This window comes from Mchenga conophoros, linkage group LG22, assembly GCF_057382185.1.
Source record: "Mchenga conophoros isolate Kocher_MC1m ecotype Shallow Benthic linkage group LG22, M_conophoros_male_GT1.1, whole genome shotgun sequence".
NCBI classification, from domain to species: Eukaryota; Metazoa; Chordata; class Actinopteri; order Cichliformes; family Cichlidae; genus Mchenga; species Mchenga conophoros.
Genome location: NC_140546.1, coordinates 20578986 through 20597574, shown reverse-complemented (window position 1 = coordinate 20597574; position 18589 = coordinate 20578986). Strand labels below are relative to the sequence as shown.

At 42.6% G+C, this 18589-nt stretch overlaps 1 protein-coding gene across 3 annotated transcripts; it reads right to left on the bottom strand.

Annotated features, from left to right (window-relative positions):
* Positions 1 to 119: 119 nt before the first annotated feature.
* ubp1 (upstream binding protein 1) lies at positions 120 to 16309 on the bottom strand. 3 transcript variants are annotated; one of them, XM_085261765.1, is made up of 16 exons: positions 16011 to 16309; positions 11490 to 11641; positions 9713 to 9789; positions 9517 to 9622; positions 9315 to 9421; positions 9012 to 9164; positions 8816 to 8926; positions 6032 to 6139; positions 5708 to 5814; positions 5561 to 5615; positions 3997 to 4090; positions 3783 to 3873; positions 3493 to 3611; positions 3252 to 3394; positions 2484 to 2535; positions 120 to 2389 (listed from the first exon to the last, which is right to left on the bottom strand). In XM_085261765.1, the coding sequence occupies exons 1-16, from the start codon at positions 16079 to 16081 to the stop codon at positions 2352 to 2354; spliced, it is 1584 nt and encodes a 527-aa protein (XP_085117891.1). In that variant the 5' UTR covers positions 16082 to 16309; the 3' UTR covers positions 120 to 2351. The 3 variants fall into 3 exon arrangements, with proteins under 3 accessions (XP_085117891.1, XP_085117890.1, XP_085117892.1); XM_085261764.1 differs by lacking the exon at positions 16011 to 16309 and adding an exon at positions 14695 to 15646; XM_085261766.1 differs by lacking the exons at positions 6032 to 6139; positions 16011 to 16309 and adding an exon at positions 14695 to 15647.
* Positions 16310 to 18589: the final 2280 nt, after the last annotated feature.

Below are 18589 nucleotides of genomic sequence, written 5' to 3'. Positions count from 1 at the left end.
ATCCATTATTTTCATTTTGATAGTTTTTGATTGAAAAAGACAAAAAAAAAAAAATATAAAGGGATGATGTAGGTCTCAAAAACACCATTACAGTTGTAATAATAAAGCAGGACACCAGACAAAGTTATGAAATCATTTATTCCCAGCACGTGGTTGTGTACATCTCCAGCATATGATACTGTGTACATAAGCATCATCATCATCAGACATTGTACTGTACATCAACAGTGGTCACCTCTCGAGCTCGCACTCTCTTACACACAGTCACACAGACAGTCACGCGGTCAGGCCTTCAGCGGACCAAAACTGCTATTCAAGAGTTCGCCGGACTCGCTCTATTAATGTCTGAGCTGATGACCACAGCTTTACTGCGCTGCGGCGCTCACGTCCTCCTAAAACACCACAAGAGCTACAGTCCTGGCTCTGGCGTGTGGGGAGACAAAAGCTTTTTTTTTTTTTTATTTAGTCTCGACATTGTTTTATTTATTTTGTTCTCCTTCTCGGTTAAGAAGAGGGGAGGGGCAGTAGGACTACTGACTACACATCAAGCTTGAATTTTGTGAATTTCTTCAGTGCAGGCTTGGTCTCTAACGTCTGGAAAAAGACAGAGGGGTTACAGTCACTGACAAAAATTACCATTTCCTACCTTCCCCCATCTTCCACATGCTCTTTACTACATTAGCAAGCTAAAACACGGTTTCATTATACCAACAGGAAAAAAGTTTTTTGTTGTTTTTTTTGTTTTTTTTTTTAAACTGACATAATGAAGTCTTTGCAAGAAAAGAAAAATGATACGAGTGCACACTTAGACACACACACATTCAGACACTGACACGCTCAAGTGTACGCACTTCAAAAATGCTGAAACACCGTGTACCAAAAATCATTATGTCGACTTAACTGAACCCCCAGGAGCAGTGAGAGGCTTCCCGTCACTTTTTCAAAGATAAGGGCGCTCGAAAGACACGACTTCCTGCATTCAGCTACGTAAAAATACAAGGTGGATGTGGTGCTGTGAAGGTTTTCTCCTCTCCAGAAATAAGACTATTGAAACCAGGAGATAGCGGGTGTTTGGTGTTTTTTCTTTGCAAAGCAGATCCTGGAACAGAGGGTTTATTACTTTTGCACACAAGCAATGCTGCTAAATTTGACTTAATCGTCTCTTAATGCTTCTAAGGTGTCCAGAGTCAGGCAGAAAGAAAAAAAAAAAAAAGCCGATGAATCTAAAAGCCTGTTTGGTCCCCATGATAGGAGGTTTTAGGATAGGCTGACTGTTTTCTTAAGAGGTTTCGCCGTTTTGCTTTGTTTTTCCTTCTTGCACACAAACGGCCAAGAATCACATGTCTCTGAACGAGTGTTTCAAAGTCAGTACACAAAGCAGAGGAGTCAAATATGAAGTGTATGCGCTGTGTGTGTGTGTAAATGTGAGTTAAAGATCGCTCTATTTAAAAAAAAAAAAAAAAAAAAAAGCCAGTATGGCACCAGAAACACGTAAATTCAATGAAAGAAACGGCTGATCCATAAATAAAGCACGAAGTAAAATGAGTAAAAGCTCAGAATAAACAGGACGTGCATCGGGAAAGCTGGGCGTGACGTCGCGTCAGCACAGAGATATGGCTGTAAATCACTGAGGACGACTTCGCGAGACGAGAGTTAATGAAAGCAGTCAGTCTGACAAAGTCAAAGAAAAACAAAAAACATCTACAAAACACCCGTTTCTTTCCGGGGGTTACCAAGCTTGGCTGATCAATACGTGGTTGGTTGGTTAATTAATGGTTTATTAAGACAAACCCATCGAGAATGTTAAACAAGCAGGGCACGGTGGGATTCTCCTTTAAGCGAGTTAGTATGAGATCGCATGCTGTTCAGCAGTACAGGTTACCAAATACTGGCCTAGTGCTGGTTGTGTGCGTTGTGAAGGAAGGGCAACGAGCAATAAGGAAACGCTTTCCTTCTCCTGCCGACCCCCACTCCTCTCCCGGAGCCGCCACCCTCCGATCTCCACACAAAAACCATACAAAAGACAGAAAAATAAAATAAAAAAATAAAATAAAAATACATAGAACATTGCTAACTTTCCCCCCTTTATCCCACATCCCACCGGTCTCTCTTCTTTGAACTAAATCTCCTTCGTTAATAATGTTTTCAATATGAAACAGTGGACACACCCATGTCAGATTCTAACATTTACATGGCTTTAGCGCAGTCTGTCTGCTTCCCGTCGAGCTATCGCTTAGAGAGACAGGGAGGAAGAAGAGGGAAAGAGTAGAGGCAGGCAGAGGGATGGACAGAGGGAGGCTTCAGCTCCAAAACAGAGGGTGGAGAATTAGTGATGCCATCTGTCCTCCTCACTACTTCAAGATTAGATGGAGTCCTTCGCCCGACTCATCTGCAGAGAGGGGGAAAAGTGAAGGGAGACATTACATCCTCGTCTAACAGTGATCTAGGTTGTGGCTTTCTATCTGTTAGCAGAGACTGCTGACCTTTGACAGTGCTGATTAAAAAACAGCTCTCGTCAGGGAAGTTGTAAACCATCTGTGGGAGAGAAGTAAAAAAACAAAACAGGGTGAAGCGCTGGAGCTCATGAAACATTCTCAGCAGGTTAAAGGTTTGTTTCAGTTGCACACAGGTCCGACTCTGAAGAGCGACACAGTGTGTGTGACACACACAGAGCCCATAAACAACATGCAAATAAGATGATGGCGCCCGGTTATTCCTCTGTAAGCTGTGAGTGTTTGTAGCTCAGGAGGCAGAGCAGATCATCGATAACTGAAGGGTTGGTGGTTCACTCCTCGGCTCAACACTACACTAAACCAGATCTCAAACCCACAACTTCTATGGTGCCTTATTTCTGAGCACGGTGTTTGTGGAGGTATTGTACATCCTGAAAGCTGAGTGAAAAGGACGTCACCATGTCCACTAAAGCACACAGTGAGGCATTTTCCTGTTTATGGGTGGACTGTGGCTTGGGAGGTAGAGTGGGTCTTCTGTGAGTATCCTTGAACCCCAAATTTCCCCTGAAGCATCAGTCTGTGTGTGTGTGTGTGTGTGTGTGAGATTGTTAGAAAGTACTTAAAGTAGAGGTTAAACGCATGTGTGTGTGAATGCTCTCAGTGCACTAGCAGGGCACCAACCCACTTACCATTTATTCCACTGTTTTTTAATTAAAGACTTCCACTTCATGAGTCTTTCAGGGCCATGAATGTGACACTCAAAATATAAAGAGAGAGTGAGTGTGTGTGTGTGTGTACCTGGTCGCTTAGCAAGATGTGTATGCCTGTAGGACCCTGTCGGTACACCTGGTTGATCGTTCCCAGTGGAATGCTGCACACGCACGCCATCTTGCGGATGAGTTCTGCAGCTGTGAGCTCCTCTAGATACAGAGCATGGTACACTGCACAGAAACACACCAGACCGGTTTCACGGTCATGATAATAATCACAGACGGCATTTGGTCCCTGATTAATATCAGCAGCATCTGTTCGTCTTTACCGTGTAAACCAGAGGAGAGACAGTGTTCTCCATTTTCGTTAGTGCTGTGTCTGTCCAGCAGGGGGCTCTCTTGAAGGGACTCCTTACAGACATATATTGTCAGCCTGGGACGCACTGACCTGCATACACAGAAAACAGCGTGGGTGGTGTATCACAGAGCCTGGAGCTGGCATGATGGGAGATAACTCGCTGTGTTTTTGTTGTGGGTGACATCATGTTATGTCTCTGTCTCTCTTTAACTTGTTTTTTGCTTTGTATTTACCAGAAGCAGCCACTCATGTGTGACCTACCTGGATTTGAGTGCATTGAAGAGCCTGATCCCATCTGCTGGCCCACAAATCTGGACTAGATCGTCCCGGGTTAGCTTTAACAAATCAGAACCTTAAAACAAATAAATAAATAAAAAGGGAGGACATCTGGTCACTTCTAATACACGCGCACGTCTTTCAACATCATGACCACGCCTGACCACGCTGTGTGTCTGACAAACCTGCCTGTGCATACCTGAGAAGTTAGAGAAGAGCCGTGTGTAGGAGCTGAAGCGATTTTTCAGCAGCCACTTCTGTGTGTCCTGTATGGAGGCAGTGGGGCCCAACTGCTGTAAAGAGGAGCAAACAGGGGGTCGAAACATTAACACAACTCAGCCCTACTGAGCTAAACCATATTTGGATTAAAACTGAGGGCACTAAAGCCTCTTTTCCACTAGAACCACCAGCTCGACTTTTAGGGTTTTCAGGGCTCGCAAAATCGCAAAGAGTGAAAACTTCAAAAAGCAAATGTCCTAGATCTTGGTTCCACTTGCCTCTTACCTGTGATTTCAGTGGAAATTTCCAATTCAGAATCTGACACAGACTGATTCATGTCCTACACAGTTCTTGCAAGTTCATAGAAATTTCTGTTCAATTAGAACCAAATATTTGAGTTGATGATTGTAATTTGTTGTTGTAATTTGTGTTTTAAATATTTTTAGATTAATGTATAATATTGTAAAGGAAACAAAACATAAATCAAAATTTTCTTTTATTTGTTTTTAGGCTACTTAAATTTATTTTGGGCTACCAAAAACTGAAAAGTGCCTGCCCCAAGGGCTACCAGGGTTTTATATTAGGTGGTAGTACCTGGTACCACAAATATGACGCCAACAGACTGCATGACACTGATTGGCACAGGAGTGACATCACTGGATGACTCATGAGTGATGCCTTTTTTGAAAGCCGGAAACAGGGGAAATGGCGACACATGAAGCGGTGCAGACATTTAACATCAGTTTAGCAACATGTATATCAACGCCTCAATGTCCTCCATTGTGTTTTAGCATCACAGGAGTTAAGAGCCACCTCGCTATAACAACCCCACCCACATTGAGCTTTACTGACTTGCAATAGAAAATGACCAAAACTGAGTAAAGTTGAATCGAGCAGACGCTAGTGGAAAAGAAACTTAAGACAATTTCAAATAAAACACAAAGAGTGGAAAAAAGTCATGGATCCAAACTCAACTGCAGAGTGGAGGTGAGACATTCGTCAGTCACCTACACCATTTTCTCCTCTCTGTAACTGAAAACACTACATTTCATATTACACAGAGATATAATGGCAGATAAATGGGAGGAAATACGCTTTGAATGTTCGAATGCAGCTCAAATTCATGGAGAGAATTCAAATGAAAGGTAATAACAGCAGAAAAAGTTATCTAAATATCTGCTGGAATAAATGTTGCTGCTCATCAGAAACAAACATGGATTTAACCACAGCAGCAGTCGGTACTGCGATTGTGTCACTTACTGAAACTCAATAAAATCTTAACCCTGTGTCATTAAGGGAGGAAAACGTATCATGTGACATGGCAGCAGGTGTTCGTCACAGCAGACGTTTTAATTTGCGATTTCAAGAACAGAACAAATGTTACTAAAACCATTAACAGCGCCTCTGCACTGTTCAGCCGAGTCGTTACAGCCTGACAGTGACTCAGCACACACGCGGCAAAGCAATCAATTACGTCATCATCTACACCCGAGTCTCTCTTACACCTCTGTTCTGTTCGTGCAGGTGTGTCACTTTTCACTAACCTCCGAGTTGCCATGGCTGCCAGGGTCTGCCTGGTGATTGGGTGAGGACGAGTCACTGGAAAACAGAGACGTTGATTTAAGACCAGTATACACTTTACCTAAAAAACAGAAAGCTCTCTCACTCACGCACACACACTTTCAAGGTACCTGTCCAGTACTGAGGAGGTCGTGTAGGTCGACAGTGGGGTGGAGGCGAAGGAGAGAGTAGCTGCCTGGTTGGTGCTGGTGTAGGCGTTGTCTGGCCAAGGAGAGCACTGTGGAAAGCGCACTTATTGATACAAGCAGCTCAAACTACACAGAAACAACAAGTGAAAGACATTTAGCTCCATCTAGCCTAAAGTCAAGTTCAGTACAACATCCCCTAAACAGCAACTGACGGCCTCACTAATCAACAATAGGTCCTAAAAAAGGTGGCAGACAGTGTGTGGAGTGATTAAGAGGAGGAAGAGGAGAGCAGAGCAGGATGCTTACACTGCCTCTTTTGGCCAAGGAGTCGCCACAATCAGCGGGAAGTGTCCGCTTGCTGGACTTTTTCAGCTCATGGTCGCCCGCATCCTCTATGATGGGCTCAAGCCTCGTCTACATACAGACACACAGCAGAGATTAACCAGCCAGTGGTTATCACACAAACAACTAAAACCTCCAACTCGATATGTGGGGAACAGATAGAGGTGTGGTTATCACCGTAATTATAGTCCAATAACATTTGAGCGCATTTTAAAACAGTCTGAGGAGAGTTTCACCCTCACCCGCCAAACACCGAAAAGTCACAGAGACACTATTTCACAAAATAAATGTAATATATTTGATAAAAGGCAATTCTTTAGACTTCATTACTAACTGATTTTAATACAAGCTGCAAAAGATTCAAAGTGGTTTTTTTCCCTCTTTATGCAACAAACTGCAAACCATTTTCCTCCAAGCGAGAAGTTATGTCACTGCAGCAACAGTGAAAATGAATTAAAAGCTGGGTCTCTGATAAAAGGTGCAGAGCATGATTGATGCTAATAAATAAAGGCTGTCCAGCCCTTACTGATGGAAGAAACAGACCCGTCTGGCTGTTGGGGAAGCTGACGAATGTCGGCTAAAATGTTACGCATGTTCTGATATAAACCTTCCGACAAACCGGCGATCTTTGGGGAGAACCACCACCTCGCCCACAATGTCAGCTGGGAAGGACTCCAGACCCCAAAACCCTGAACTGGATGAGGTGTTAAGAAAACTGATGTTCTGACATAGGTGGTTTTATGTTTGTTATATTTACAGTTTGTCCATGTTATGCTTTATGACTCAGTCACACTACAGTAAAAATAGAACGACATCCTCTTTTTCGCTGGGAAAACTTTCATCAATCAGCCGGTGATTCTTTTGCTGCAAGTAATTGCAGCTACCAATTAGGGCCGACTGTCTGACATCCTTGACCTCTGGGTGACTTTTTGTTTGCAAAGTGATTGAATGGGAGGTAACCTGTCTCTATGACAGTCAGTCTGACTCAAGACTGACTGTCATAGACTGTGGTCTAATTTATAGGCACACCTCGTCTGTGATGCATCTCTTTGCAACAGTGGCTGTATTCTGGTTATATTCTTGTTTAAAAGCGAGGTTGCCGAGCACCTGTACTGCTGTACAGGTGCTCGGCAACCTCGCTGTACTGTATTGCAAGTCAAATGTGAGTGATGTTTAAGGGGGGTGTAGATATGAGAAGACCCTGAACAATCTCACTTATATAATCAGCTAGAACAAATTAAAATAAATCCCTTTTGTCACATTAACACAACTATTTAGTCGAGACCAGCTATTCCCAAACTTCACACCCCTGCAGCTTCATTTGAAACATAAACATTTTCAGTGGCACGCCCAAACCTTCAGTAAAAACGCCCAACTGATGGTCACATATACCTAACAAAGCATTTCCTTTGTGCTTTCATTTATTCATGCTCCAGTGATGAAATTGTTGAACCTGATCTTCTATCAGCAGCTTTAGTTTCAAAATTAAAATCTTTACAATTAGTGACAAGAAAAGGTTCAGGAGCAAAAAAAAAAAGCCCCATAATTAAGAATAACAATAAATAATGGCAATTTTAAAATGAATTACAAAACAAGTCAAAACAAGATTCTAATATAGAAACACTTTTGATTTTAAAATAACCCTAAAAAGATGTAATCCTACAGAATCCAATAAGAAATAAGCCAAAAGTTTATTAGTTGGTTATAAAACATAAGTAAAATAGAAATATGTTTCTCATCCTGCAGGATTTAGTCGTATAAACGCTCCACAGATTAAAATTAGACGGTCCCATCCATTTACATTTCTAATATAGGAGAATTAAAAATATCAGTTAACTTAATTTTCACTGCGAGCGAGCAGGAGGGAGTACATAAAAGGAACAGCTCAGGCTGTAGAGACGATGTTAGAGAGGCAAGACCGCCTGAACGTGTGCAGGAGGGATACTGGGCACACTGGACCTGCTGTGGCCCATTCAGACCCCATAGGGGGTTGCAGCCCACACATTGGGAATCATTGGTCTAGACAAACAGTTGAGCTGACAATAAAAGTCTGTTCAGTATCTGAGAAAATATGGAAAAACCACACAAAGTGACACAAAATCCACTTCAGTTGTGTGCTGCAAGTCGACTAGCTGATAGCTGGGCACAGAAATACTAACCAGTTATCCGGTTGTTGTTTCACAGCAGCAGCGTGCCTCTGATTTGGTGAACAAATGAGGCGGAAAGAAGGAAAGATGACAGCCGTGTGAACAAACACGGGTCTCCTAACATTAAACACACCTGGCAAACTAATGTGACATCAAATCTGTGCCACTGTGAAAAACATTTGTGATTTTTTTACATTTAAAAAAAAAAAAGAAAAAAAGACCACCTCCCCCCAAATAAATCAAAGGAGGGTTTTTATTTTTGGGCTCAACGCGATCGTCGTATTTTTGATGATCTGAGGTTTAAAAACGCAGTAACTGATTGTTTCAGAGTCCCTGACATTTATACACTTGAATGTGAGAAACAGTGAGAAACCACGGCCAACGAATTAAGAGGATTATATGACTTCAGCAGCTTTCTGAATAAAGTTATTGCTGTTCGTTAGTTCTTAAATCCAAAGCATTGTAATTTTCAGACTGGTTGGCAGTGATGGAGTCTTTTGTATTATGAACAAGAACTGAACCTGGAAGCTTGTTAGTATTATAAGCTAGTTAGTGTCAAAGTCACATAAAGCCTAGGAGTTCACAGCAGCCCTGTACCGACCTCTGACAGGATAGTGGTATCGTAAGAAGGCTGGTACTTTTCCTTCTCTTGAGCTGTGCGTTTCTCCATCTTCTCCCTGTCAGTCTTTTGCTTGCGATCTGCCCCCTTTGGCTAAACAGGAAGCAGAGAAGAAGAGATGTAACTGGTGAGTGCTGGCACAGTTTCAAACGTGCCCTGTTTAAGATTGAGTGAGCACCTTGAAGACTTTAATTTGGCAGGAGGCAGAGTGGAGGTGCTCCGTGTAGTCTCCGCCGTCTCCGAGGGCGAACGTGTCGATCTGGATCCTGAAGGGGACGCCCTTCTCTCCGCCGTGCTTCCTGGGAGTGAACTCCGTGCTAATGCAGTGCACCTGCAGACGGCGGGTAGACACGATGAAGTCAAAACGTGTTTGATGTGGAAATTCAGCAGCACGCTGAGCAGGTGGCTCAAAGAGAGATGTATGTATGTGTGTGTGTCTCTCTGTGGTTTGAATGAGTGTCAGAGGATGTCTGAGTGTTACCTGCACAAACACAGAAGTTCTTTTGTTCAAGTCCCACAGAAACTCTGCAGCATTCAGCTGGGAGGGGTGAGTCTTTGGCTCCACAATGCCCACTGACATGGGGATATCTGATACACAGACACACACACACAGATATTTGAGTTACAAATCACACACATGAACGGGACAGTCTAAGCAAACATTTCTCGGCAGGCATCTTTACCGATGTCAAGGAGACGGTCGCCAGGACGGTTCCACTTCCATCCCTCCAGCTGCTGGTGCTCTGTGTACTGCAGCCGACGGTCGTGAAACACCACTCGCACTATGCTCTACACACACAGACACACACATTAGATATAAAGTGTCCTGTCTACAGACACAGATGCATGATTGTCCTCGAGCTGTGAGGATCCTCTCACCTTCACCATCTTGTTGTTGAGCTCCGGTAACTCCCCTGGCTTCCTGTTGTCCAACATACGCACCTCATAAGACTGGCCTGAGTGAGAGTAGATGAACATTAAAAAACAAAACACAACAACAACAAAAAAGAAAGATTTAACAAGGAACAGTGAGTATATACATATTTGAATTTAACACACTCAATAAAAAGGTACAGGCTCATTATTATTGTTGTAAATTTATGAATGACACTGCAGGAATGGTTCCTCTGATGAAACACTCAATACTGGGATTTAATGGCACTAAAACTCATTTTTGGATTACTTGTTACAACTTCTGATTATTTTACTGTGAGCATTATATATTGATGTTATCACATTTAAGGTCCTTTTAAAAAAACAAAAAACCCAACGTTCTTTTAGTAATTTATTGTTATGGTTTAACTTCCAACTCCTGCCTGTTTAGTTACACATGACTGTGTTTTATTGCACTTTGTGTAAAGAACTTTGAAATGCTAGTTGTGATAAGTGCTATGCAAACAAAACGTTATCATAAATCCTGGACTCTCTCACTGGTCTGCCTATCGACTCTGTAGTTACAGAGTTTAACCTTATCAAACTTCCAGGAACAAAGACCAAAAACACAAAAAAGTAGATACAGAATCCTCTGAGTGCTGCTGTGGAGACCACTTGCATTTTATACTCTTTAAATGATCACACCTGAAGGTAAATTTGCCTTTTAATTCTTGATTGAAGTTTTGTAAAATCACCCCAGTGTGGTATAAAGTTGTGTCACTGCTGCAGTGGTTTATGTTTCAGTTTGTGTGAAACAGACAAAAACACATGCATGCCCAAGTAAACCGTCTTTCCTAAAAAATTAGCACAAATGCTCACACTGCACAGGCTGACCTGTGAAGACACCGCTCAGGTATTTTGTTTATTCATGCTCACTCCAGTTTAATTACATGCAATTTAATCCAGCTTTATTTATATAACACGACTTCACACCAACAGTCACCTCAAGGTACTTTCTATCGCTACAATATGAGCAATATAAACCCCAACGATCAGAAAATACCTGACCCTGCTCTCTATCAAACTCCTTCACAGGCTTTATTAGAATATTTTATTGTTATATGTGAAGCAGAAACAGACGTTTAGACCATATGATGAATTTCTTACTTTGCTGGTTTTGTTTTTATACAAAACAATTCTAATAAAAAAGTAAGTTAACTTGTAAATCTTGCACTTTTAAAGTAAAAATTACAGGCAAAAAAAACAAACAAGCGAATAAAACACTGAGTTGGACAGATAATCATTATTAATGCACTGAGAAAGTAAAAGTCAGCGGGGGTAATGGAGTGTTTGGAGGGCAGTACAGTGTTACACAAAAACAAAACAACTTTTTCCAAGAAAAAACACAAAATCTCGTCTGTATGACCAAACCACCGTAAAACAAGGCCCCTGAGCTGTGTTTAAATAAATAAATAAAAACTGTGTGTATTGATATGCTAAATAACCTGGAATAATAACGTCTTGTTATGCATTCAACGTGCATTACAATACATTTCAGTAATAGGCAGATCTTAGTGTGTCACGTCGAGGGCACACGAGGCTGGCATTCACATCAGTAAGAGTTTCATTTTACAGTGATCACACCGAAATGCATTAAATTAATGCGCTCATTATTTATTGACGTTGGATTGTTGACAGGCAGCCATGCAACACAAACTGGGTCGTGTAAAACCGGGTCAACAACCCCCCCTCCCAAAATCACCTGCCGTTCTTTAGGTCTCACCTTGGTTTAGGTATGTGAGCGTTTCGTCATGCAGCTTGACAGCGGGCGAGGTGGCGGTGCACAGCACATACTGGAATGGGGGATTTTTGGTCTCATTTTCAGGAGGGAGGCTGGAGTCCTCCTGCTTAAAGATTGGCAGAGCCAGCACATCACTAGGAGGGGCGAGAGAGACAAACAAGTCAGCGAGGGAAAAACAAAAAAAACAACAATAAAAGAACAGTTGTGAGCGATAAGTTTTCCCCGTTAGGAGCTGATTTGGCGTATTTTCCTTGGCACTGGCCTCAATTTTTTTCAACTAGCTTTTGTCTCAAAGTTAGTTTGAATCTCCAGCACCATGTGAGCTCCATCCTGATGACAACATAATCACTGTGACCTTCCTGAAGGCAAAGGAAATCGTGTATTTATGCATCAGTACTGGACGACCTTCTCTCAAATGTTTGTGTGATTTTAACACTCTCACTTCACTCTTGATATGTCACTTTCAGTTGGGCAATATTTCCCTGTCACAGTGTGGAATAATTCAATGGATCACCTTTTTTTAGAATAAGTGACGAAGACTATCCATCGATCAAACTGTCTCTCTAATTATGTATGCATGAGTCCGCAGGAGGATAAATGAACAGAAACACCCAGAGATAGCCTTAGCTGCTGACATATACCATCTCTCACGCTTGGCAGGCACTGTAGACAACGTTCCCGTACTTGGCTCACCCTGACAAATGCTGTGGGAGTGTCAATGAGGGCACAGAGAAGGGTGAGGAGTGTGTGCATGTGCAAAAAAAGAAGTCCTATCTGTGCAAAAATATGTAGATCAGGGCATCTCATTACCTGGAAAACTAATCTGGAGCCAAACTAAAACCACCTTACCAAATTTCAAATAATTCCTGCAGCACCTTCCTCAAAACAACGAAGTCTTTCAAAGAGCTGCCTGCTAGATTTATCCTGCCCCGTATCGCTTTCTCTCAATCACTTGCCGGTGTGTTTTCTCTGCAGAGTGAGCGAGCCGAGGCAGCACCAACATGGGTGCCACAGCCCAGCTGAACCATGCTGCCCACGAAAACTGCATCTGCTTCCTGAAATCTGAGGAGCTCGTTCCACTGAATAACACCGAGACATTCTGTTCCCATCAGCTGCTGACTCCAAACACACCCACGACCCACCCCTGCACCACAGACAGACAGCAGTATGTCTGAAGCACAAACTAATACTGTCAATGCATACCATCCCCTGAATACCAGTAATCTTGCTTACACACATAAGCGACAGGCACACACCTACGTCATGCTCAGATAAACACACGCTAAAAGTAGACGGATGCAGATAAAGCACATGTATGCCCTCGGCGGGCTTGCCTTCATCATGCAAATATCACGACCTCCCATTAACCTGTTACATAACAGTGCACGCATACTAAGAATTACTAATTGAACAGGTGGTTTATAACAAAGTTATTCAGCTCAGTCTTTCCACACATATCGACTTCAAGATATATTTGGTGACTCTTTTAAACATTAGGAATTTATTTATTTACCCCCCACCCAAAAAAAAAAAGGAAAATCCAATGACAAATGACCAGCAAGTCTCAACCTTTCCTGTACTGGTATTGTGACAGTTCACACCATCATTCAGCTGCTTCCCCAGAGAGGTTCTCGTCCCCTTGTCGGATGTACTATGACAGCACAGTTGCAGGAAATGCACATGCATCCTCTGCAGACAGATTATTCTCAAGTAATGCTGCCCAGGCAGTGTAAATATGCACCATCAGCATAAATGCTGGAATAACCTGACTAACCAGAAACCAGGGAAAAACTGGCTTGTTATTATATTAAAACCAGAACTATGAAGATAAAATTTGTTACTAGACTGCATGTTTATTAGCCTCGGCGTGTACAGGCAGGTGAAATATTTTGGCAAAAACCAACACAATGTGTTTAAATAAGGGGTTGGGCCAGTAACACCTGAAAACCTCCACATGCTGGCATTCATCTTACAGCTCTCTGGAAATCCACTGCAGGGATGAATGCCAATATTCCAAAAGACACTCCCTTATTTGGTCTGTTGATGGTGGTCTTTGGTACAAGAGGGCACAGACATTTAAACTGGACTAAGATCAGATGAGTGTAAAGGTTATAGCATAGGACTGCTATAAGCTGTGGGTCAGTGTCATTGAAAAACTAACTCTGCATTGATCTGAAGAGACATGTTCCTCTAATAAAATAAATGGGTCCAACATCTCAGAGTCACCAGACTCCCAACAGTTCAATCAAAGTTTGCTGCTGGAGAAAAACCACTAGTATGCTTATGGACTGCCTGTGTGGTGAAACAGTTTTAGGATAAATATAACCATGCAATGAGAAATAAATACATAAATAAATTTTTGATTTCCAATACTATTGGAGTCACACCCCCCCCCCCCCAAAAAAAAACCAAATGGGCCAAACATGATGGTGTGCTAGTGTAAAAAGATACATTAAGTGTATTTACAGTGACTAAATTGCTGCTACATTTTCTGAAGAAAATCATTCAGGAGGAAAGCAAGAGTTTCAAAAATGTCAGAGTTAAAATATTCAGACTAAAAACATATGATCATGGATCACTGCTTAGAGAGGTCAGGAGCAGGTAAACAGAAAAAAAATACTGGCTTCAATGATAAAAGATGAGGTGCGTATATGTCCTGAATTGAGGGAGGAAAAAATGCTTGAGCAATTTCATTTATAACCTAGAACAGCTCCATTAAAAAGAGTCTAAATTCAGTCCCATCCGCCTAGACATGTGCAGCCACTTGTTTTCACATAACCCTGATTATGAGAAACAAAGCCACAGACCTGTTCTTAAAACCAGAACAGTGTCTTCCTGACTTCCTGGATGTAACAAAAACTTTACCCATGTCCTTGCAGCATACACGTGCATTGAGAAACAGTGCAGACTGATAAAAAAACAAAAACAAAACATCTTTGTCCCTGGCAGTATGACACGTGTCCCCTTCCCTGCCTTTGTGTGTGTTTAGAGAAATTAATCTTCATCCCTGATCGTGGCACCCCGCAGTGACTGCTCGAGTCCAAATCCCAAAACAAAGAGAAACCATAACACCCAACACAAAGGGAGTAACGCACCCAGGGGGGCTGTAATGTTAACACTCAGAGAGCTGTTCTTGCCAACGACCCACTGAAGCTGGGACTGGCATGTTGTCTTCAGTCTCTCTAACCTCATGCTGTAGGCTCCAGCGCCCAGCTCCTGCCCGATGCCGGACAGGCTGGCGTCGAAGTCGTGAACCAGCCCCGACTCGATGGTGGCGTCGTCCATCTTCAGCACCCAGGCCATCGGCCCCAGCTCCTTGTCCTCGGCTTCTACTCGGATGGCCGCCAGCTTGCTTCAGGTACGAGAGGTCGGCTTATAGAGGAAGTGAGCTTTGCAGCTTCTGAATGACACCCGTGAGAGGAAAGTTATGCTGCTAGCCCGCTAGCCGCTCCCTGGCAAGCTGGGCAGGCGAACCGGTAGCTTTCCACAGAGACTGGATGCATTGCCATATCTCCACTCGAGTTCTGAGAGTTTATTTTCGCACAAAGGGATGCTCCAAGACAGGCAGAATGCCTGAAAGTAACTTAGAACCCACTCAGCGAGTAAATAGTTAGTCGTGACTGAAGATCCGAGCTGATTGTCAGCATGCTAATGTTAGCTAACAGCTAGCTTTGAAAAGGAAGCTTAAGCAAGCTAGCCTGAATTCAGCAGCGCCTTTGTTGCTTCAAGTATCGAGTCTTCATACAGTCCGACTGACGTTTGTTCAGCAGAACGACACAAGCAGAAGGAGGAAAAAATATCGTTTTAATCCACACACCGCATCCCACGCAGCGCCCCGCACCAGCTGTTGCTACCGAGCTATGAAGCTAACTAGCATCAACTTCACTTGCTTTCAGCTACGTCCGGTGACCTAAGAGCGGCTCTCCTCTGGCGCTCCCTCTACCATCCCACTCCGCGCTCCTCTTCTCATCGCGGGGCTGGAATCACCGCCGGGGCTCCTTATTTTTAACACGCAGTCCGTTAACCATCCAAAATGAAGCGTTTGACACAAAACAGAGCATCAACATGGCTCCCTCAGCACACAGACTGTCGGTCTCTGAAGCCCGCAGGGCTGCCACCGCCAGCCTCGGGAAGGATGCCAAAGACTGAGTCCAGCCAATCAGAGGCCGCCCTCTGTGCCCAGCGCAGAATTATTAGCCAATCAGCAACCTTCGAGCTTCCGTCATTGTGTCCAACTGTAGTTGCGCTCTGCCTCCCTGAAACTATAACACATATCTACAAAAAGTCGTTACTGTCAAAAAATATGAACCCTGTAGGCATGCAAACACCCCTCAGTGTCAAGTAAAAATAATGTTATATCTCTGATGCAAATACAGCGACAGGGCGCTGACCTTTTCACCGAGAGTTATTTATTAACAGGTATTGTTGTTGCTCCAAACACCCACACTGTGAGGATATAAACTAAACCAAACATTTACATTTGAGCTGTACATGAGCGGATACCTCGTATAGCCGCTGTTCTGTCTCTGTAGGGGGGCTCGGAAGTTTTCAGTGTACGGCTGCCAGAACAACATCGCGTCTCATCAGCCCTCTCCTCACTTCTCCTACACATAAACACCACTCGGCCCGGTTCCGACGACGAGGTCCAAACGGGAGATCAGTGTTTCATTCATGTCAGTGTCGAGCAAGAAGAAAAGTCCAGTCCACAGAAGATGGCTGCAGACCTTTTGCACTCTCTGGTCAATAATTACGCACCGCTCGGACCCTGGACGTGGCGCACTCTCAAGTCTGGTTTTCTGAGTGGGGCACACACGCTATTTTGGCCCTGAAAGGGAGGGGGAGGTGGAGGGGAGGCCCGCCTCATGACTTAAAGTCCTTCTGTCTGACTCAGGAAATTCAGAATATGGACATAAACACACGACAGTCAACACCAAATATGCAAACATCAAAGAACACAAGGGAGTAACTTGACTTGTCTAGCATGGACAGAACTAAAATTCATGTTGCATAAGTGTTGGATAACACTTGTTCATTTTAAATGAAGGATTTGCAATGGACAGCTTGTAAAAAAAAAAAAAACTAATAAAAAAAATCCCCCCTTCAGTTTAAAAATATATGAATACAGTAATTACTACAATAAAAAAAATCAATCAGTTCTTGTACATTTGAATAATGTAATAAATAATATGTTTTTAAATTCAGTATGTATATAGGTGTACAGAGGCCGTTTTAGCAGTCATCACTCATGTGTTCCACATTTAGTGTCACCAAAAGCAAATTTATCATGTAACTCTAGTTACATAAATGCACAACTGAAAACTGCTGTGTTGGTTAAAGAAGCAATGATCAGGCGAGTAAAGACTGAAGCTATTTGGTCACAATGACACCAGGTGCATTTGGAGGAATAAAGGTGAGGCTTTTACGCCTAAGAACACTACCAAGTGTCAAGCATCGTGGTGGTAGCATCGTGCTCTGGGGCCGTTTTGTTGCCAGTAGTACACTAGACAAATTAGCTAGAACTTTACCTCAAATCAACATCTAGATGGTTGAAACTTGAAGACAGTTAGGTGTTCCAACAGGAGGATGATCCCAAACACACACGACAACTGGCTTTGTAATAGATAAAGTAGGGTGACATTACATTGCTGGAGCAGGCTTCCCAAAGCCACGACCTCAATCCTATTGAAAATTTGTGAAAGAGCCCTAAAAGCCAGATCCTTACCAAGAAACCAACTGATTTAAATGAACGCTATACCAGACACCAGAAGCTTGTTGATGCCTACCACTTTGCCTACAAAGCACTTTGAATCACCTTGTTGTTGAATTGTGCTATACAAATAAACTTGCCTTGCCTTACCAAGAGAGTAGTTGAGGTGCGACTCACTAAGGGACATTCACCAAATATTAGTGACATGTGAGCACACATCACCTTATATGGTTTACAGAATATCCCAAATAAACTCAAACCTGTGCATTTCTTTGTAACTAAAGTCCTTAAAGGTGTATGCTGAACAATCATTTCACCCTGCAAAAAGAACCGTTACAGTAAATACACTGATTCTCATTTAGCACTTGTCTACTCTACCTGCTCAAGTGCTTTCTATCCAACATTCCCACACATTCATACTCCGACAGATGGATTGGAGTTAGATAACTTGGGGTTAGTATCTTACCCAAGAGCTACATGCACCCCAGTTCAGGGAAATCATGGAAAGTCTAAAAACAAACCTTCCTTTCCGACCAATAACACCCACTTTTCATAACAAGGTCTTCTTGTTCTAGGAAATTAAAGCCAATTTAAGCAGAAAACTGTCAAAAAGTCAAGATTTCCAAGCCAGGGAACAAGCACGGTTAGTTGTTACCTGCAAAACACAAGAGTTGATTTAAAATGCAAATTTTAAGTATGTAAAACTGCTAAAGTATACCACATCCATCTTCAACAGTGTAACTGATATGTTTTCCCAAGTTGGGAATTGTTTTGAGGACAGACTCAGTATGAACTGCAGGGTCTTGGCAGGTTGTAGATGAGTGCAGCAAGGCCAGGGGGTTTTACAGGTCAGACAGTATCTGGGACTCTCTTTAGCTGTTCCTAAATTTACAGCCCAGAGGACAGATGGATACATGAAATATAGCACCAGTTTCACAAATAGCTATGTTGCATAAGACCTAAATGTTATCTTTTATTCCATGTGTGGATTAGCCCACTTTCTTAACGTTTCTTAACAAGTCCACGATCTCCCACCTGCTGCTGCTCTTTGCAGGAGAGCGACAGCTGGAAAACCCACTGCTTTATCAGACAGTAAATTAAACTCCTGGTGTTGATTGGTTTGTCAAAGCAAGGATAAAATCCTGACGCACATTTTCACCAATTTCTCGCAAAACAAACATAAAACCGATCACCTGTGCAGCTCAGAATAAAATTGTTTTAGAATAAAATAACTGCTAAATATTAATCAGTAAAGTAATTTTGCATTTTTGATGCTTTCATACTGAGGTGTTTGCTGAAATTGAGTGGTTGTGACACAGTCACACTGTGTAAATTTGGGATGAAGGGACTCTTTAAGGGACTACGAAACATTTAT

What these genes read in the sequence shown, in the direction of transcription:
- ubp1 (XM_085261764.1), bottom strand. Translation starts at nt 14,810, where the DNA reads ATGGCCTGGGTGCTGAAGATGGACGACGCCACCATCGAGTCGGGGCTG. An exon ending in GCTCTTCTCTAACTTCTCAG is followed by an intron (nt 3,874 to 3,996) that starts GTATGCACAGGC and finishes ATTTGTTTTAAG; the next exon opens with GTTCTGATTTGTTAAAGCTA. An exon ending in ACATCTTGCTAAGCGACCAG is followed by an intron (nt 2,536 to 3,251) that starts GTACACACACAC and finishes TCTCTCCCACAG; the next exon opens with ATGGTTTACAACTTCCCTGA.